The sequence below is a fragment of the Pollicipes pollicipes genome, unplaced genomic scaffold (genome assembly GCF_011947565.3).
Source record: "Pollicipes pollicipes isolate AB1234 unplaced genomic scaffold, Ppol_2.1 Scaffold_3447;HRSCAF=4054_pilon_pilon_pilon, whole genome shotgun sequence".
NCBI lineage: Eukaryota > Metazoa > Arthropoda > Thecostraca > Pollicipedomorpha > Pollicipedidae > Pollicipes > Pollicipes pollicipes.
In genome coordinates, this window is record NW_023596297.1 from 37,328,059 (window position 1) to 37,350,191 (window position 22,133).

General features: G+C 55.6%; 1 protein-coding gene across 1 annotated transcript in view; it reads left to right on the plus strand.

The window, feature by feature from the left end:
- LOC119092610 (putative fatty acyl-CoA reductase CG5065) overlaps positions 1-22,133 on the plus strand; it is a 40,105-nt gene that overhangs the window by 11,036 nt on the left and 6,936 nt on the right. Inside the window, exons 2-6 of the mRNA XM_037215566.1 lie at positions 2,385-2,507; positions 6,867-6,992; positions 7,189-7,334; positions 7,675-7,784; positions 19,454-19,646. Of these exons, the coding sequence (XP_037071461.1) occupies positions 2,385-2,507; positions 6,867-6,992; positions 7,189-7,334; positions 7,675-7,784; positions 19,454-19,646 (698 nt within the window). The remainder of the gene's footprint in view (positions 1-2,384; positions 2,508-6,866; positions 6,993-7,188; positions 7,335-7,674; positions 7,785-19,453; positions 19,647-22,133) is intronic.

Genomic DNA, 22,133 nt, shown 5'->3' on the forward strand with positions numbered 1-22,133 from the left:
TGTTTTTGTGGGTACTGACACAAGAGAACGTCTGCTCATGCAAACTATGGAGAAGCCGACCTGACCCGCCGGCGGGCTGCATCGAGAGCTGCTGACCCTGACTCCCGGACCTGGCCCGCCTGGTGTGTCTTCCTTCCTGATCTGATATGGGTGGGTGCGGTAAGGTCGCCCTCTCAGTTCTGGTGTAATCTCAGGTGATCCTGGCTCTTCACCGGGCAAAGACTGTGATCGGCCAACTGCGGCTGGTGCCGCGGCGGAGACGGTGACGGAGGCGGAGAAGGAAACGAAGACGGAGGCGGGAGCCTGTGGCTTTCAGTCGGACGCCCCCGATCTCCCGGAGCGGACGTATTCGCCGCCGGTGGACCCGCCTGTGGCGGCAGACCCTCAGTCACAACGGGCGCTTGATCACGGCGCCGGCTCCGGGTCGTGACGCGTGACGCGGCCGACTCCGTCGAGGCGTGGCGACGACCCGGCGCTGCGTGCCGTCGGCCGGCCGGCGCCAGTGAAAGTTGAGCGACCTCTGTTCGCGCCTCTGTGGCCGGCAAGGTCGTCGCCGCCCATCACTTTCGGCGGATCGGGATCAACAGACCCCGTGCGACTCCGACGAGCGGCCGGCCGGTCCCCCGAAATCCTCTCGCGCCAGCGGCGGCCGTCACTGGAAGAGCTCGCTGCGGATCGGGACTACGGTTGCCTCGGATGCATCTGATAAAGTCAGCAGGCCCTAAGACACTTATTCCATGATGACCACTCAGAGTGGACGAACAATGCGATGCCTGGCACCAGAAGGCTTCCGACCCACGCAGTCCTGGCCATCTTAGTGTCTCCTTTAAACCTTGGATGCCTATCGTACCTCTTCTCTGAGTCTACCGCCAAGGGCACAGGAGACATCCTTGCTTGGGCCTCTTCAACATCCTGCTCACCTTGGCATTGCTTAGCGTAGGTGGTGCATAGAGCAGTGCGGGATTTGCGCTGTCTGCTAAACTCGTCGCTGGGTGGGCACTCATGGCTCCGGGCCTCTCTGTGTGGTCTAAGGTTTGGGTGGCCCTCTGAGTCGCTTTTTGGCACACTGAACGGAGACAGCTTCCGTCGTGGAGTGGGGTGCCAAGGCCTCGTCGGCTTCTGGCGCTGCGTGCGGTATGCATGCGCACGGTGGTCCCGTGTTCAGGCTCTGCCGTGACGTATTATGGGCAGGATTCGGCTCCGGCGTTACGACAGCGGGCGGCGGGGTCGCGCCGCCCACTGCCGGAACAGAGCCTGCGCAGTACCCGCACCGCCGCGCCAGTCCTTGCTGCCACGGGACGCGTCGGAATGTGGCGACGCGGCCAGTCCGCGCCGCCATCGGCGTCGCACCCCACGAAGGCTAGCTTCGCGTAGTGGTAAGGCCCCCGGCGCTGGTTAGCAGCCCGCTCGTCACGTGTCGCTCTGAAGGTGCCTGCTCGGAGAGCTCTACGCGCCGCGCCCGTGCCGGCGTTGCCCGGAGGTCCGCTCGAACGGTCTCACTCGGAACGCCGGAGCCGGGCCGCGCCACACTACATTGGGTGCACATGCATCTTTCAGTAATGTTTTATGAAAACATTGCATTGATGGATAGAACTGACCTCGAACTTTTTAATTGAACATCGTACTATAACGAACCACATTTTGACCAGTGACTAAACCATTGTCAGTTGGCAATGGTCCTCGGAAGAATTTCGCCTGCGCTTGAGCATTGTTCTGAGGTGTTGGTGTCTTCGCTTCTTCTTGGAATACAGTCGTCATTTGGTGGTTGAGCGCCTCTCTCAGCTGGCCGCGCCGGATCGTAGCGCGCCTCAGCGGAGCCGGCGGTCCTCAGCTGAGCCGGCGGTCCTCAGCTGAGCCGGCAGTCCTGCGCTGAAACGGCAGTCCTCAGCTCAGCCGGCGGTCCTCAGCTCAGCCGGCGGTCCTCAGCTCAGCCGGCGGTCCTCAGCTGAACCGGCAGTCCTCAGCTGAGCCGGCGGTCCTCAGCTCAGCCGGCGGTACTCAGCTGAACCGGCAGTCCCCAGCTCAGCCGGCGGTCCTCAGCTGAGCCGGCGGTCCTCAGCTGAGCCGTATCTGCCAGCGGACCGCGTCGGGCGGCGCTGATGTCTGGGCGGCACAGCCGAGCTGGTGACAGCCGCCGTCCGATGCCAGGGGGAAGTCGCGCAGACCGCTGTGGTGCACATGTGCTGCCACAGCAGCACGCAATGCCGCATCAAGCACATGCTGTGCGACCATTCACGATGTCGCGAACTCGCGCTTTCTGTAATTTTTGTTGTGCGCAGCAGTGCTTTGAGCTCATAAAAAGTTGATCTTTCGGGCGCGCTGTCGTCTCGCGGCCGCCTCCGTTTTAGTGCCCCGCCTGACATGCCCGTCCTGTCGTGCTTCAGATATTCGACGGGCTGCGACGGGCGGCGCCGAGCCAGCTGGAGAAGCTGGTGGCCGTGCCGGGCGACATCATGCAGCCAGGCCTCGGCCTCAGCTCGACGGACAAGGCACGCTTGCAGGAGGAGGTCAGTGGCTGCCGCCGACCGGTCCCGGACGCCGACCCAACGCCACCAAACGGCTTGAGCGCTCCCGACATTGGTATAGTTTATGTCTGTCTGCCTGATGGCTTGGGCCAGTTTACGCCGCCGCATCTTGGGGGACTCGAGGAAGGGAGAGGATCACGAAGCAGGTATTGCCCCACTCCCCTGACAGGATTTCGTGGTGAATATCAGCATGGTGAGGAATTCAGCGTAGTTTTAAAAACCTATTGTGTTGCGCTCTGAAAGAAGTGTATTTTGTTCGTTGACTCGCGATCTGATGCCACTGGCTCGCGAAGGGACGTGGTACTAATATGCTTCTGTGATATCGCGAACTTTTCGGGCAGGTTACAATGTATCGCGTTTGATCACACCACTCCACTTCATTCTGGGAAGCATCGGATACACAGTGAGCACGGTGCCCAGAGTAGCGACTGTGGATGAGGGGCCCGCCGTGCTTGTCCACCCGCCCCGGCAGTTGGGCGCGGCGCTGTCCGGCCAGCTGTGGAAGCCCAGCGCCATGTGCGGCCGGCGTCGGCGCTAATCAGGCCGCCGGCGTCCGTGTGCTCGGCTGACTCACTGCGGCAATAGCGGCGCCCCCGAGTCCGGCTGCTATCCTGGCGTCTGTGGGCCGTTGGCGACACGGCCGCGACCTGCGTCACGCGTCGACCGATGATAAATCGCCGCCAGGGGGGGGGGGGGAGGGGGCGGGGGAGTGGGGACAGGGCGTCGCCCGCAGTTGATTCAGCTGTTCACACCCCGCGAAGCTGGCGGCTAAATCTGTTCGCGGTCTCCTCTCGTTCGCATGGTGATGCGGAACCGCCTCACACGTTGGCCATGGATAGGGCCGGGGCTGGGGAGCAGCTCGGGCCAGGACTGGGGAGCGGCTCGGACCGGGGCTGTGGACGGGCCCGGCCGACGACGACCCTGGCCAGCCGGCTGCCAGGGGCCTGGCCGCTGGTATCGAGCGTCTCTCGTGAGGCGAGCAGACGCCACCTCGACCCCTCACGGTCAAGGTCGTGAGCCGCCGGCGGTGGAGCCTGGAGGACTGCACCCAAATATGGCAGATGTAGCGGTCCAACGGTTATCGCGAAGTGGCTGAAGATGAGCCGGTCGGCCGGAGCGGCGTCTTGTGTGCGTTGCATTTCAATTGCCCAAGAGTCGTATCCAAAGCATATATAGGCACTGGAGGGGGCCTTTTGACCACACTTCAAGCAGCCCCAAGGGTTCCCAATCCGACCGACCCTTGCCCCCCCTCCCCGGTTACGTTCTTGCACTGCATCCAAAATTTGCTTTCAACTGTTATGAAATTGGATGCTTGCCCTTAATTATCCACTTTCCTTCTATGAGACAAAATGGCTCCATTTATTCAGAACTGAAAAGCCTATATTGGGCTAAACACGCGCGCCGCGTCACCACCATGGCACAAAATTATAACGGATGTTGGATGTGACGCCTCCCGGCGTGACCCAGCTGACCGACTCTGTGGCGTTCGCGGGCGTCGCCTCCTGTCGTGCCGAGTCTGACGTTACCATGCCGCGCGAGTCACAGGACGGCCGGCGCCGCCCCACCCCTCCCCATCCCCAGGTCATCGATCGCTGCAGCCAGCTCCCGGGCCGCTTACGGCACGCGCGGCGAAACTAGCCGAGCGCGCCCTACGATCCAGGCGCCTCCTCACGCTCTGCATACCTGGCGCCACAGGCCGGCCGCGCACCGGCGGGCTGACAGCTTGCAGGGTGCCCCGGCGCTGGCCGTGCAGGCTGTTCCCGGCGCTGGCCGTGCAGGCTGCCCCGGCGCTGGCCGTACAGGCTACCCCGGCGCTGGCCGCGCAGGCTGTCCCCGGCGCTGGCCGTGCAGGCTGCTCCGGCGCTGGCCGTGCAGGCTGCCCCGGCGCTGGCCGTGCAGGCTGCTCCGACGCTGGCCGTGCAGGCTGCTCCGGCGCTGGCCGTGCAGGCTGCTTTGGCGCTGGCCGTGCAGGCTGCTCCGGCGCTGGCCGTGCAGGCTGTCCCCGGCGCTGGTCGTGCAGACTGCTCCGGCACTGGCCGTGCAGGCTGTCCCCGGCGCTGGCCGTGCAGGCTGCCCCGGCGCTGGCCGTGCAGGCTGCTCCGGCACTAGCTGTGCAGGCTGCTCCGGCGCTGGTCGTGCAGGCCGCTCCGGCGCTGGCCGTGCAGGCTGCTCCGGCGCTGGCCGTGCAGGCTGCCGCGGCGCTGGCCGTGCAGGCTGCCCCGGTGCTGGCCGTACAGGCTGCTCCGGCGCTGGCCGTTTAGGCTGCTCCGGCGCTGGCCGTTTAGGCTGCTCTGGCCCTGGCCGCTCTGGCCGCGTGTTATCAGATCAATGATGCTCCTGGTTCCTGGTTAGGCGGCGCCGATCCTCGGAGGTATAAAAATGTGTCGGAGTGTTTCTTTCAAAATCCAGATGCTGCTTTTTCTCAAAATCGTTGATGCGACTGCGCACGCAAAATTCAGTAAGCCTTCGATCTCTAGTGACGATAACCGAGGCTTTCAGTTTTATGTCGCTGATTTAAGACGGTATTTTGAAGCTCTAAACCATCATACCAACGTGTAACTTTTTCCGAAAGGAAACAACTTCGCTTGCCAGTCAGCTTGCACCCGGTTTTTGAGACATCCTCCATGGAAAAAAGCATGGTGTCTCGCAATGTCCCGTCCCGCACGTCAAAGCCTGGTGAAAGGGGAGATATAACCATCAACACATGACGCAAGGGAAGAAAGGCAATGTCACTGATTTCTCACCTTACAAGTAAGTTGAAACAAGACACCAAACACAAACTTACCATAACCAGACTGGCGTGCAAGGCGGGCATACATTACAGAGTCACTACGTGACGTTTAGATTGGTCAGCTCTCTGTCTCTCTACAAGCTTCCATTGGATTAAGGATTTCAAGCTGGCTAAGGGAAAGCGAGCACAGTCTCGTCCATTGGCCCCATGGGTGCGCTCCCATGCTGGGGAAGGAGGGGGAGGCTAAAAAGCCAATTTCCAGCTGCTGGAGACCATAACCGGTTTTGTCAAATAAAGGATGCGTCTCATCCCACGGATTCGGGGAGCGGAAGTTGTACCGTCCGCTCCTACTCGTATGCTCATTTGTTTAGACCTCTGCCGATGCCCTCGTCCCCGCAGCTGGTGGCAGTGCGGACAAGCTTGTGATTCGTGACAGATAAATTATGTTAACGCTTCGTGCTTGCTCTGCACGGACTTGATGAAGACTTGATACTGAGGCAGATCTAGCAAGACGCGTCCCTGCTACCCTGCGGGCTGATCTAAGTATGCCACTGTAATGGGAAAGTGATGTTTCCTGGCGTCGAACGGTTGGTAGCTATTGCGGCCAGTCTGGTGCTGTAGGTCGCGCTGCAAAGTCATAAACTCGACAGCTAGCATTAAGCTACGCAGCACCGTGAAAATGAAGGTTGCGCTGAAGGGGTCGTTAAGTGGCACATGGTCCCGCGAAATATTGCTGATTGTACCAAAACGCTGAAGCATCGTCTGTTAGGGATACCTTCAAAGACGTGCATTCCAAGGTAAATGACACTTTCGAAGGTTCCCGCTGGTTTCCTTTTTCCGCCGATATGGAGCGTCGCGCGCTGCTTTCCCAAGATTCAGCAGCCGCTTGGTGAAGAGGTCGTGGCTTCGTTCAAGCTCTCGCGTTTTGCGACAACTTTGAGCTTGGTCTAGTTGAAAATAAGACAATAAATCGGACAAGAACATCACCAATATCGCAATCTTACTCGGAAGCTAAACATTGTGATGCTACCGCTCCCGGTCCAACCCAGTCATCATTAGCCGATGGCCCGTAAATGAGAGCTCTGTCAGTCACAAAAAGAAACAGAATACCGATCCATGATCTCTGATCTTGTCAGATCTTCCGATGCGAAAAGCTCAGTGGGTCAGACATAAGACATACTTTTGGAGGATGTTGGTGACAATACTGCTGCTTAAGAAGACCAGCACAAGGCAGCATTCTACTGCAGCAATACTGCGTCTGGTCAGAAGATGAATATGAGCCCAGACGCAGCATAATCTTAAAATCTTAATGCCTGGAATGTGTCATGAACGTGCATGCATATGCAACAACTCAAAATATCGTTGCTACTTTTTGTAAGTGGCTTTAAATTGTAAGATAGGGCAAAGCGTCGTCGCAGCATCTTTATTTTCGCGTATCTGACCGTGGAACATTTCGTGCATAACGGGCATAACAACGGCATTCAACTGCCTCAAATTCACGTGTAAATAAATATTTGATGAGTTGCACGCAAACATCCGGCAAGACTGTGCCAATGATGCACCTCCCTTTCAGCGCAATTTTTTTCTGACAGCAGTTGTCCTGATTTCAGGTCAGCATCGTCTTCCATTCGGCGGCCACTGTCAAGTTCGATGAAGCGCTTAAGGTGTCCGTCAACATGAACGTCAAAGGCACCCAGTCACTGCTTAATCTAGCCAAGAATATGAAGAGACTAGAGGTTTGTTACCATCGGCAACTGCCTTTGCAGCGTTATTTTAGCAAAGCTGACAAAGTGGAGGTCTTGAGAGACGGGAGGAGATGTTAAGGTCATTGGTCCCGATGATCGACCAGTTTGTGATGCTGGGGCCACGTGATGTGTTATTTGATAACCGTTTTATTACTTTACTATCCTGATGCATCAGCATTCCCCGCAGGCCTTCATCCATGTGTCAACGGCATATTGCAACTGTGACCGTGAGGTCGTCGAAGAGATGGTGTACCCCAGCCCTGCCGATCCCAAAAAAGTCATGGACACCGTGGAATGGCTGGAAGAGGATATCATCGCAGACATAACGCCCAAGTGAGTGCATTTTCACTACCTACGTGGATGTCGGATACTCCGTGGTCAACGGACAACATCAGTTTGCGCGTACGATCACGCAGACGATCGCGATTACGCATACGATCACGGTCATACGATCACGATCACAGATTTGTGGATACAGTCGCGGTCATGTCCACGGATGCTGCAGAAGAGGATCTGGTGGGAAGTGAATGAAGGATCGGTTCTTCGATACACTGTCACACCTCGGAGTTGTCTCGGAGTTGTTTGCCGAGTGTGTCAAACGCGCAGCACATAGCTGTACCATTGGAGAGCCGACGGGACGACTATTTTGTGACCGCGTATATCTGCTTCTCAGGCTGCTTGGTGATCGACCAAACACATATACTTTCACCAAAGCGCTGGCGGAGTCGCTGATCGTTAATGAGAAGGGAGACCTGCCTGTCGCCATCGTCCGACCATCCATCGGTGAGGAGCGCGCCTGAGAGTCTCACTCGAAGTCTCACAGAGAAGAAGCGTGCAGTGTGTGCTCATGAACCGATAATCTTCGGTGGCATGTTGCTGCGATAGCCCATCAATGGTGCGGCGTACACAGCCAGCACCACGGCGTATACAGCCAGCACCACGGCGTATACAGCCAGCACCACGGCGTATACAGCCGGCAACACGGCGTGTAAAGCCAGCACCACGGCGTATACAGCCAGCACCACGGCGTATACAGCCAGCACCACGGCGTATACAGCCGGCAACACGGCGTGTAAAGCCAGCACCACGGCGTATACAGCCAGCACCACGGCGTATACAGCCTGCACCATGACGACGTATACAGCCAGCACCACGGCGCAGGCGAGCTGCTAGCGAGTCACGTGGTTTAGTTGGATCCGATGAGGCACAGCGTGGTTGGCACTACTTCCATATTCATTGGGTCAAATTGATCATTTAGAACGACAGAATTGACACGGACACGCACTGAGCACCGAGGATAGGCTTAATGTTCTATGCTTGATGTGCCGTTCGCGTCTTCTCCGTTACGAGGCAAGCCTGATACAGTCGTTATGTGAAGCGATGAATATTTCGTTGAAATGCAACATCACACGGTACATGCTCTCAGTAGCCTCTTTATGAACTACATGGTCATATCCAGACATCTTAAATTCCACTTATTGTTTGCTGGCCTAGAATTTCAGTGCTCCGCTGTGCTGAGAAGCACCCACGTTCTGGGAGACAAAGCAATTCCTCGAAGTCTGCCATCTTACCAAACTGAGCACTTAACCCGACGTAAGTTGCAGCTAGAACGTTGTGTCTGAAGTAAAGTGCACTACAACTTTCTTAGACATGCATGCCTAAATAGCCCTCGTATCGATCTGATGACGCCACATTTGGTCGCCATTTTGAAGAATGGAGAAGGTGCCTTAAATTTTTGAAAGACTTCTGGAGCTTTGCTGGCTTGTTGCACGCTGCTGAAAAAAACATCATCCGTGTTCAGGAATCTTTACACTGGAAGCATAACACCATTGATATGTTTTTTTCAAAATGAGATAAATATCATATCGTTTTCATAACTTATTTCACATAACAGTATTTACACAGCGTATGAGCAAGTGGTAGCGGTGTTGGAACGTCCAAGGAAGGGGTAGAGGATGGAGGTGAGGGTGGGGGATGGGGGTGGGGTGGCGACAAACCTTTGAATTCACTTATTTATAAGCGTAGCAATCGCATTAATTTACATATTCGCGAATGGAAGGGCCACAACACTCGCATCCCTCTTGCAATCATATAATACCAGTTTAGGCTACATGCATAAATTGTATGCTTGGAGTGGTTTCTACCGTTTGCTGCTCTTGGTTCTCAATTTATTTGGAATGATTTTTCCCCTTCCGCATCGTACCCCATATCACAGCTTATGAAGACGTGGCGACATTTCATGGGCATCACTTGAATGTCAAGGTCTTTGGAAACATTCTGACGAGCTGTGTAGGTGGCAATGTGTGGAAATGTACGCTGGCTATGTACGGTGTTTGTTTAAAAATCGCATGGATTTGCATATGTTACCACGACCACACTTTGGCCAAAGCGTTACGAAGACAATGAGGTAGTTTGGTGAACCATAGCCTAGAGGCATTTTCGTAAAAAGCGTGGTATGTTATGTTTTGTGGCCATACCCAGTGCGTTAGGAAAATTTACATAATCAATTTCCGTCGTGCGAGCGCTCATTTCCGTAATGTTGCAGTTTTCTAAGTACCCTGTATGCTCAAAAGCTTTGTAAAACGTCGGCCGTTTACTCGACTTTTGCGGCAGTATGCATGATATAGGTTATATGGCTATGTGCACAACCTCATTATGTGCACGTTTATCATAATGCTTGTGATTGCAGGCTTGTGAAAATATGGTTCATACACACTTTGAAAAAGGCAAATGAAACCCATTGCCCGTGCGGGGACACCTCTGCCAATGCCGGCAACCTGGCGCGCGTGAATTTCGTGACGAATTGCTTTCGTCACTGTTGTTGTTTGCTTTCATGAACTTTTCAGGGTCATTTAGAACGTTCAAGGTCAGGAGTGGAGTGGTGTGCGGTGCAGAAATAGCATTGTGCAAGTGCAAGAGTGACGCTGCAGGGGGCACAGTTAGTTCTAAGTACCACACGCCAATGCAATCATAATGTGTGACAACTCTCCTAACAATTTAGTGTTGGCCTTATGCTATGGGCTTTGGGTGGAGACGAATCGAAAATGGCTGTCCCATCTCTACAATTTGGGAGAACTTTCGTAGGGTGAAAATGAACATGTGGCGACGCCTATAAAATATACTTCAGAATTGCTTTTAAATTAGTCATTTGCAATTGCGTCGTTAGTATTTCTATTATTTTTACCCAGTTTGATGGATGTATGTAATATTATATATATATATATATATATATATATATATATATATATATATATATTTCAGAATCCTCCTTGACGGTGCAAAATGCCAATTTTTCCGAACTTTGGCGAATTTGGACAGACTTCCCCGAACTCGGCCAGCATCTAGTCCAAGCCTCCTGGTCTCGTTGGGGCATGGCGCCCGTCGCCGCGCCTCCCCCCCCCCCCCCCGCCTTTAAGTCTCTAGCTACCTCCCTGGCTTGTGAACATCATCGGGCAGACCTAACCCTTGTGTTGTACATTTGCTTGGGGATCATGTCTTGACGTCTCACGGGATTAAATTTCAAAACAGCTTCAACGAGGATCAGGTTAATTTGTTTCCTTTTGGCCTTCGATGTTCGGCCGTTGGCCGATTTTTATCGTTTCTCACGCGTATTAAACATTGAATATCAGCGCGTTGGTGGGGAATGGGATGTTACTTAATTGCCCGGGGATTTTGATTTATGAATGTAAGAAAAGCTGTTCTTTTCATTATTGCTGTATACCCATCCAGAAGGCAGTTTCGTATAAAGTTATGTATACATGCTGGCCTTACCACAATAACTGCTATTTCATTTCGTGCATGTCGGCGATATTGTTGTGGTAATCAAAGAGGAGATCGTTAGTCGTTGAAAACAACTAGCCAAAGTTCAGAGGTAATGCAGCTTTGTGATTAGAGCAAACAAAACACTGTGATGTGATACATGACACCAGGTAGACCGCATAAGCTTGAGCTCATTGCATTAAATACCAAGTCGCTGAAGGGTACAGCAATGCATACCAGTGACATATGAACTAAGTGTATGTTCCGTCGGAAGCAGCTGTAGTCTGCCGACTAAGGCCGCTTCAAGCGCCTGCCGTACAGAATGACGACCCGATTTGTAGCCATATCCATTCGTACGTCCCGACTGACGGTGATGGAGGCAAACCTGTGCTAAGCCCATCCTGTATCTTTGCTGGCAACGTGCAAAGGGAACGTGCTGGGAACGTGCAAAGGCCCCCGTCGGGGTGCAGAGAGAGGGGGTGGGGAGTGGGAGGGGCAGCGTGCAGAACGCTGAGGGCCGCGGAGAGAAGATAGGCTGACGGGTTAGTCGGGGTTATGCGCAGCATCGCCATGTGAAACGGGAGACGTTCATGCCAGTTGAATCTTTGGAATTCGGGCGAAAAACAGCCAGCCCCGATTATCACGATCAGCAGCAGAGCTTGTTTTATAGGCACATGTAGATGCGACAGCTCCGTGGCTTGTTGATATCTGACAAGTAATATTATGTGGCGTGTGTGGCCGAACGGTCTCATGATCTTAATTGCTCTGGAGCAGACATCCGGTGTCTGGCTCCCTGGTTCAAATCCACGCGGGCCCGAAACTGTTAAGCAGTAGACGATGACTGCCAGGAGGACTCCGACAAACTTTTTTTGGTATACGTGTGCTAACAAGCAATTTTCTTGCATGTTCTGGTACACAAGGTGCGAAGAGTGTTTGTGGAATATATATATATATATATATATATATATATATATATATATATATATATATATATTGGTCAGTATCAAGGTTGCTGATGTGATCGACAGTCAGGCTTGCTCTGGTGAGGCCGGCATCTGACATCACCGACATCTCTAAACCACCGATCCAAGTCCAGTGATACTCAAGCCTTTTCACTATCGCTACATGATTTATGGCAGTAGATGAAATGTACCTGTGTCACAGCAAACATGCAGGCGCCCCTGGCATACTTGTTTGGGCACTGGTGTGCCAAGCAAGCTCATCGCATTTCCGAGGTCTACAGATAGCGAGTTTTCGCGGTGGTTTTGCAACAGATAACAACAGCCGTGAATTCCGATAATTTCTACGCTAAATGCGAGTTGATTGTACATGCCGTCGCTGCGGTATACCCAATTTCCATCAGGCGTTGAATCTGTAGAATCAATTTTGCTTACGCATTCTGAGTCTCATTCCTCAGTTAGAATGTGAGCAATTGTCGTGCGTACTTATTCTCATGCTAATGACGCAACGCATTGTACACGTCCCACGGAGCTTGAGCCCCGTTGTCCCCGCCCCTTGAATACCACACTGTTCGCATGTTTGTTATTGCCTCGCTCATCCCATGTCACAAAAGACGTATATCTACTTATTAAGTATGACATAGAGGCCTGTATGCTTCAGTTATGCGGACATGGGTCAACCTCAGTCAATGACTTAACTTTTTGTCACGCTTGGATGAATGCCGCCGACGGGGAGATTAAACGACAAATAATGGAGCCTAACCGGTTACTTTGCAATTCTCTTGCACATGCAAAAAGATGGATCCTAATAAAAAAGGTATGAGCCAGCTTTAGTTAAGTTTCATATGGTAGCATTTTCGTCCCTGCAACTATCTTAATTGACCACTTTTATTGAATCCTAATTGGCCATTGGCGTGGCGTGGCAATGTCAGTCAGTCAGTGGCGTGGTCAGTAATAATATAAACGGTCACATGGTACGACCAGCACATAGCTGCAGCCAACTGACGGCTCCCAGGTCCCTCGGTATTTGAAACAGCTACTGAGTACGGTATTTCACGCGTGGCGAGCATTCGAACGATGTAAGTCCGCGCTCTGAATGTCCTGGAATGTGAGAGTTGCCTGTGCTTTAGCACCGCTACTCGTGCTGCAACCTTCCTGAAAAACGAGTCGGTGCCGCGGAGCGATGGCTTTAATATCACAGTTAAGTTGGCCGACGGCCGTCTGGTCGACAACGGGGCTGGTTCCTACTTCACGCCGTGACCCAGTCGGTACCTGGCAGACCATGGTGGACGGCTGCACCCTCCGCCCTGACTTCGGGGGATCACTGAAGGGGGCAGCACACTCACGTCTGGCTGTCAGAACATAGCAGGACGGCAGCACACTCACGTCTGGCTGTCAGAACATAGCAGGACGGCAGCACACTCACGTCTGGCTGTCAGAACATAGCAGGACGGCAGCAAACTCACGGCTGGCTGTCAGAACATAGCAGGACGGCAGCACACTCACGTCTGGCTGTCAGAACATAGCAGGACGGCAGCACACTCACGTCTGGCTGTCAGAACATAGCAGGACGGCAGCAAACTCACGGCTGGCCCAAGCGGACGCTGCAGGATGGCGGCGTATACCCACCTGGCGCCCAAACAGGCGCCAGGCCGAATGGTTAAAATTTGTGGAAATGCAGAAGGCTAGCATATTACTCCGGCCTTTTCTACGTCAATCAGGGAGGGAATCCCTGTGGTAGTTATCGCTTTTTGTCAGCGATCGATTGCCACTTGAGCCTGAGAGGACGGCAATGGTCACTTCTGACCAGCTCCTGCGCTCCCCATCCGCCTAACTTCTGTGTGGTGTCGGGAGCCCTTGGTTTAACGCTTTCAGCGGCGTTCGGGCTGAGTTGAGGCTCAGTCGGCCGCTGACGAACTGTCCACCGCGGTGTGGCAGCCCGGCGCTGCGTGCCGGCCGCGGCGTCCCAGACCGGTGATTGGTGAAAGTGTGCACATCGCACTGCACAAACAGGCGCGCGCGCGCGAGGCGGCCGTAGTGCCGGCCGGCGCCCCCGCTCACCTGCGTGGCACCCCCGCTCACTGGCCGGCGCCACTCACTCACCGGCCGGCGCCCCGCTCACCGGCCGGCGCTCCCGCTCACCGGCCGGCGCCCCTGCTCAACGGCCGGCGCCCCTGCTCACCGGCCGGCGCCCTCGTTCACCGGCTGGCGCCCCCGCTCACCGGCGTGGCGACCGCAGCCGGACGTGCTCACCAGCACAGCGCCTATTGATCGTCCGGCCATGGCGGCGGCGGGCCAGAGCCGGCACGGGAACCGACGCCAACTTACCGCCCCCCCCCCCGCACCCGCCCCTCCGCTCCGCATTCCGCACAGACCGTGACCAGACCGCCGGCGGCGGCGGCACAGGTGGTACGGGTTTTACCAGGCACACTCGATTGAGGCTTTCAGCCGCAGGCGAAACGGAAACTTGTGACGGCTGTGGAGTTTGCGGATACTGCCGTGAAATGGTTGGAGGCGCAGTGTCTTCTCTGGGAGCTGTATGACGTAAGTGGAGGCACGTGCGGAATTGACGTCTCACGTGAAGGGTTTTGCTTTCACTCCTACTTAAATACGTTCTGCTCAGAGTTCACCTTCGTTTGATCACAATCCGACCACATCTGATCACATAGTTTAAACATTTTTTTAAAGCCGCGCGTCTTCCAGTGTATCCACAATCTTCCAAGTGCCTACGAAATACGCGCTGACATCACCAGTCGCCGATTACACTTCTCTTCTCTGGAGACACTCTGCCGCCACTTTGGACACGACCGTCAGCCCCCCCCCCCCCCCCGCCAGACAGCTGGTCGACAGGTGTGACCCCAACTTGACCGTGATTGCCCAGCGGTGATCGACGCGGCCACCAACGGGCCTGTGGCATCACCGGCCGGCCAGACCGGCGTCCATGGCATCGGCGTCGACGCGACAAGCCGGCGTCCCAACACTACCGCCCATACACCGGCGCCCCAACCCGGCGCTCCGACACCGGCGCCCCCACACTGCCGTCCATGGCATTGGGGTCGACGCGACAAGCTGGCGCTCCGACACCGGCACCCCGGCACCGGTGCCCCCACACTACCGCCCATGGCATCGGGGTCGACGCGACAAGCCGGCGCTCCGACACCGGCACCCCGACACCGGTGCCCCCACACTACCGCCCATGACATCGGGGTCGACGTGATAAGCCGGCGCTCCGACACCGGCACCCCGACACCGGTGCCCCCACACCACCACCCATGGCATCGGGGTCGACGCGACAAGCCGGCGCTCCGACACCGGCACCCCGACACCGGTGCCCCCACACTACCGCCCATGGCATCGGGGTCGACGCGATAAGCCGGCGCCCCAACACTACTACCCATACACCGGCGCCCCAACACTACTACCCATACACCTGGGCCCCAACCCGGCGCTCCGACGCCGGCGCCCCGACACCGGCGCCCCACACCGCCGCCCATGATATCGGGATCGATGCGACAAGCCGGCACCAAACAACGCTGCCCCAACACCGCCGCCTCAGCACAGGCACCTTAACACCGGCGCCCCAACACCACCGCCCCAACACCGGCGCCCCAACACCGCCGCCCCAACACCGGCGCCCCAACACCGCCGCCCCAATACCGCCGCCCCAAAACTGCCGCCCCAACATCGCCGCTCCCTGTTATATCACAGCTGTGCGGCTTCGATGGTCAATGAAACAACCTCGAAATCTTAAAGGGCCTAACCGTGTAGGATTACGAAACACGCTGGGAATGCTTGAGGCACCCAGCGTGTTGGTATTGACCCGGTTGTAGTGTATAATACATACTGGTGTGTTTCATTTATGGTGGCGCTGGCGTGTGGGCCACAGCCTACAACACGCAGTTCACCAGCAGGCAGCCTACCATGAAGCAGCTTACCAGTGGGTAATAGAAGCTCCTGTGAGTCAACATATGACATACTTACGATACCGTAGTCTGACGTCTTGGCGCGAAGGTTCTGTCTTTGAGTGTTCTTCAAACATGATATGCGTAAACATGTAAATGCTAGATCATAAAATATCACCGTAAGATGCGCGACTCAATGCGCCAGACAATGTCCAATGCTTCCAGCACATTGGCACAGATGAATCAGAATTAGCTGATTTGCACCTTAAAAACCGCCTGATGGCTCTCAGCTCTACACACGCAGCGCAAGAGCGCACGGCGTTACCACTTCTTCCAATCGGCGCTAATTGTTGAGCAATCAGCGACTGAGGGGGACTGGGACACGCTTGACGGGCTTTGAATGCCCAGGTCTGCGCCGGCCAGGTCAGCTTGCGGGCCGGGGTCCAGACGCGGTGTCACCGTTCGGTGCCGCGGCCTCTCGCCGAGGCGGCCTGCCTCTGCGGACACTGGGTCCACCCGGGGGCCGGGGTCCAGACGCGGGGTCACCAGTCGGTGCCGCGACGCCTCACCGGGTAGGGCTCCACAAAACTGAGGCCTGACCGCGGACTGGCTGACAGAGTGGGATATGAGCGGGGTACTAGAGCACTACCACACCAGTGGCCGGGTGTACACGACTGATTGGCTAGCGCAGACAGGTTGGGGTGTATGGGAACCGCCCATGTACTGCCAACCATGGACCATGTACTGCCGAACCACTAGGCAGTGACCGAACGCGTCAAGAAGCGACGCAGTAATGCACTGATGAGCCGACTGACCGATTGGCCGGGGCTCCGATGACCCGACGTCGAGCGCCATGGTCAGGGTGCGGCCCGGCGGTCGTCTGACCCGGCGTCAGCTGACCCCGTCCAGGTCGGAACGGCCCCGCTGACTTTGCCCAGGTCGGGGCGGCACCGACGCCCACGTCCGCTGGTGGGTCAAGGTGGAGCTCCGCTGGGCGTGCTCTGCTATTCCAGTGTCACCAAGGACAATAGACTGATCCAGTCTAACGTCGCGCAATATGAATTGCTGGCTACCAATTGCCATCAAATACTTTCCATCTGTGGAGCCGCTGTGGTGCCGCTCTCACTTTCTTCCGAGTGAGAACGGCTGCGGTCGGACCCGGCTCTCGTTCGGTCCAGCTGCCGAATGTCTAGGTTACGGTGTTACGGTGTTCGCTTTCACCGGTGGACCCGGCCGGATGTGTGGGCGCCACGGTCAGGGTTGACGAGGCCCGGCCGGCAGCGGCCGACCGAGGCGCATTCCGATATGCCAGTGACGCGTTCCGGCAGGTCGAGTACGGTAGGGGACGCCTCCTGTCGGCTCGGTGATCGTTGGGGGGGGGGGGGGGCGTCGGCTCAGTGACAGTCAGGGGGAGGGGTGCTCCGACGGCTCGGTGACGGTCAGGAGAGGGCGTGCCGACGGTTAGTTGACGGTCAGGGAAAACGTCCCGTCGGCTTGGTGACGGTCAGTGACGCAGTGACACGATCAGCTCGATGACATTGGCCCGCAGGAGGCCGTCACGGCAGAGAAGTAGTGCAAGCCTGGTCTGTATACAGTACCTTACGGGGTCACCCCGCGGCCCGCAGGCACGGGCCAGTTGAGTTATGTTCTGGCTCAGGTTCGGTCCGTGCCCATCTTCGCTGCGGCATAGCACCCCGAGGTCCGGATTAGGTCCGGAGACCAGACCAGACCCGGATGTCTGTAGCACGTCGCTATGGTGTTGACGGCGTCCGCCGGAGCTGGGTGCTGGGATCAGAGGTGCGTCAGCACAACCGTGGCCTCTGATCTGGACGCCTCTGGACGTGTGTTCTCGGCTGGGGACACGGACAGCGCTGATTTTGCTGACGCGGCCAAAACTACGCCCAAGTAGTGCATTCAAATGTTCTGGCAGACAGTTCATGCCGGGCCAGGCTGTGGGGCCAAACGGGTCCCCAAGCCAAGCTGTAACTGCGCGGAGTTCCTCTCCACTGTGACGCGAAATCCTACTCCCGCCACGTAAAACGCAGCTCGCAGAGAGGGCTTGCTTCATCCACGTTGTGCTTTGGCCACGTGGGGCATTGAGTAGCTGCAGACACTTCCGGCTTGCGCACGCCATGGCACCACATCACGATCAGTCGGGCTGGCAGCCAGGGCGTTGGCGTGCCGCGTGGGGTTTACAAAAGAATTCGCCATAGGCTTTCAGTTGGCATACTTTATTAGACAGACGATACATAGAACACAGAATACAGCTGCAGTTGAACAGACAGTGCCTGAGAATAATGATGACACATCAAAATGTTGATGGTTAATGCTGATGATAGTTCACAGCATGTTCAGGAATCCACTCTGAAGCAGTCATGTCAGTTTGTTTTCTTTTGTGAATGCTCCGCCGCCATGCTGATTCGAGCTCCGGTATGTTAGGTTGGTGAAACAGTTTTTCTCAACATTTTTTTCTGGGATGTTGCAAGGAAATTGGGAAAAGTTGGACATTGCAGAAAACTGAGCGTTTGGGACATTATCTGATGCCCGTGGCTATTATTGAGCTTTTATAAGGAGCTATTTGGTGCACACACCAATAAACCAATGAGAATTGTCGTGCTTCAACAAAAAGGGGCCTAATTCCGTTGAGAGACACACATTTGAAGGTTAGGTTGTGAGGGCCCACGCAATTACAAAAACCAACCCCCGTGCTGCAGAGCGCCATTTATTATATTTCTGATACACCAGCAGTGGAACGAGAGCCATTACAAGTGTCATAGTAGTTGGTGGAGCAGTAAGAGTGGAACATTTGTCGGCACCTAACGATTAACGTTCAACCACCGTGAAGCCATCAAATTGTGTGCAGTGCAATCGGCCTTCACGGTCTCGTTAACAGTGACCTACATCCTCCGGCCGTTTGATGTCCATTGTCAAGGTAAGGCCCAGCCATAAGCTATAGCCAGAAAAGGGGCCACTTGGCCAAACACCTATCAGGCACTTGCTCTTTTACCTATTAGTGCATCGATTGAATTATCGATCAATCAGCCTAGCATGACTTGACGGGGCTGCCCCGCATAGGGGTAAGGTGACAGTGGTGTTTACAGTCGGCTATGGATTTTATTTAAGATGTAGTAGCCCTAAATGCCTCGCTTCTTGTACGTTCCGGATGTAGTCTGTTGCTAGCCGAGCGTCGGCCCGTGACCTCTGCCCCGCCGAGCGTCGGCCCGTGACCTGTGCCCCGCCGAGCGCCGGTCCGTGACCTCTGCCCTGCCGAGCGTCGGCCCGTGACCTATGCCCCGCCGAGCGTCGGCCCGTGACCTCTGCCCTGCCGAGCGTCGGCCCGTGACCTCTGCCCTGTTGAGCGTCGGCCCGTGACCTCTGTCCTGCCAAGCGCCGGTCGGTGACCTCTGCCCGCTGAGCGTCGACCCGTGACCTCTGCCCCGCCGAGCGTCGGCCCGTGACCTCTGCCCTGCCGAGCGTTGGCCCGTGACCTATGCCCCGCCGAGCGTCGGCCCGTGACCTCTGCCCTGCCGAGCGTCGGCCCGTGACCTCTGCCCTGTTGAGCGTCGGCCCGTGACCTCTGCCCTGCCGAGCGTCGGCCCGTGACCTCTGCCCCGCCGAGCGTCGGCCCGTGACCTCTGCCCTGCCGAGCGTCGGCCCGTGACCTATGCCCCGCCGAGCGTCGGCCCGTGACCTCTGCCCTGCCGAGCGTCGGCCCGTGACCTATGCCCCACCGAGCGCCGGTCGGTGACCTCTGCCTCTCCGCGCTCCGCCCGTTGGCAGGATCTGTCGTGCCCGCCACGCTCCTCTCCTCACCACGTGTGCGCCTCCGCAGTGACCTGCGCCTGGAAGGAGCCGATACCCGGATGGATCGACAACTTCAACGGGCCGACCGGCATGATCGCCAGCGCCGGCAAGGGCCTGATGCGCACACTGCTCTGCAGCGAGGAGATGGTGGCCGATGTGGTGCCGGTGGACGTGCCTATCAACCTGATGATCACGGTCGCCTGGCACACGGCCGTCCACAGGTCAGCTGACACGCAGTGAGGACCACGACACATCACGGGCAGCGGCGCAGCAACAGGCGTCACGCGCTGAGCTGATGCACCCACAAGCTTTGTTGAATTAACGTCGGACTCACGGCGGTGCGTGGTGAAGGGGAACCAAAACTGTGCGCTGCCCCTCCTCTCAATCCTTTGCATGTGTCACGCGTCTGTTCGCACGCATCGACCACGTGGCCGTGCAGGGACCGACATTCCTGATAATGAGTCGTTAGCTGCTAGTCCGCACATGTCTTGCACTTTAACACAACCCAAACCAAATGTGATGCTGGACGTGACCGCAAGCAGTGGTCTTGCCGGAGTTGGGGTCAGGGGTGTAGTTTCCTATTCAATTGAGGGCTTCAGCCCCCCCCGCCCCCCCCCCCCCCAACTTTGGGAAGAAAGTGTGCAAAATCCATGGATAAATATGTTTGTTGGCATATTCTAAAGATATACTGGGTCATTTTTTCTTTTCAGCCCCGCTCATTTTGTGAAATTACGCCCTGGTTGTAACGGTCGCATTGTGCGATTCTGTTAAGTCGTAAAGATCACAACCAAACGGCCGTGTTGTTTACAGTGTGAGCCTCCGCTTCGAAACGGTCGTACAAAGTATCATTTTATGCAAAATCGCCTCGCTGGATTCTGTCAGTCTTAAAGAAAATTAGCCGTCAACTGGTGTAATGGCCGGTGTCGTTTATACCACCCACATATATCTACATGACACCTTCATGTACTGAAGTACATGATCAGCTGAAATGCTCTCCTTGTGTCAAAAGGAGTATATTAAATAAGTGGTAAAATTTTCTTATCTAAAGCAACCTCTGCGCATAAAACATACCATTAGCTACAAGTAAGCTTTTCCATCATATTTTATATTTGCCTCAATGTATTCAAATATGGAACCTTCCAAGATACCACAAAGCTCCCACCACCATGATACCCAAAACTGGATAAAAAGCCTGTGAAAAGTTCAAAGGTTTGAACCTGTTAAAGAGACGACAACTTCATCAGAGGCTAAATAAGGGTGGACTGGAGCTAGTCCGCTGGGGCAGAGCCGCCATCGCCGAGCTGTCCTGTCCGCCCGCTCTCACGCCTGCTGTCATGCGGTGCCGGCCACTGTGCTGTTGTGCAGCGGGCGAGTCCACATGCCCGCACAATCATTCGCATGTTCAGCTGCAAACAAAACGGCCCTCGAGAACGGGCGGGCGTGGGGTACGCTCCTCGGGGCTGGGCGACCGGTGGACGGCCGCGCTGCCGGGTGGGACGGAGTGGACGAGCACGTTCGGGGGTTTTCCACCCAGGGCCGACTGGCACCGGACCAGCGCCGGGGCTGGACGTACTGCCGCAGGCGTCGAACTGCAGCTCACAGACACGGCGCGACCTTCGGCTGGCCTTCTGCTTGCTGGCTGTCCGCCACCAGCCTGGGGTCGGCAGGGGACGGTCGTGTCATATTATCCGTCGCCGCCCGTGCCACGAAGGAACTAGAGTGCTCAGTTGGTAAGGCCTGCTCACAGTCGTGCAATCAAGTCTGTTTTCTGAGACCGAGCTGTCAGTCAGCTGTCTCAGACTCGGCCTGCCGGTGCGGTACAAAGGGAAATGACACAGCGTCGCTGCCTTTATATTATTGGAGAGGACTAAGGACAGCATCCAACTGGTTTACCTGACCCTATTCTTTCACACTCAGTGTAAAGCAGTCTTCGATGCTAATGGGGTGAAAAACTAATGTTTCTGTGCGGCAGACAACGGGAAATCAACACAGGCTGACATTAATTGACGAAGTTTGCTTATATGCCTGTCGTATTTCTTTCAACCATCTACACAAAATGTGCCTATTTTAAGCCCAGTGTCATAAAATAAGGGCAAAAAGTGCTTAGCTTATGCAGGGTCACTGTCGTCCAATCACTCCTAAGTATGCACGCCGAACAGTGAGACGCTGTGTTTCAAGGTACAATACTGCACGAAAACTCAGCTATGTAAGATTTTAAGACCTTTTAAGAACACTTTCAAGTGTTTTTCAAGAGAGCCATGTTCTTCCCCTGACAGACGCAGAGGCAACCTGTTATGCATGCAAGGCATCTTAAGCAAAAATCGTCTGCTAGCCTTGGAACGGATTTAGCTGCCTGCCGCTTGTATCTCGTGTGAAAATCCAACTTCTTTTGATCAAACGAGAGGCCGGAGACGATGACCTGGCTCACCTGCGCACAGTCTGGATAAGCCTAAGGTTGTGACAAACCCGTAACTGCTTGGAGGTAATCTAGCCTGGTCCTCCAAATGCGTCCGATGTGTTGTCGAATTTTCGTTTCGCAGACACGACACGTGCACAAAACTGATCGCCGCTTGAAACTGCTTGCTTTCTTTATCACAACAGTTACCAAACACAAATGCAAAATCGTGGATGAACGACCGGGCCGTGCACGTGATTGGCAATCACGTCTGTAGGAAGGTAATACCGACCTGCGCTTTACCTGTATCCGC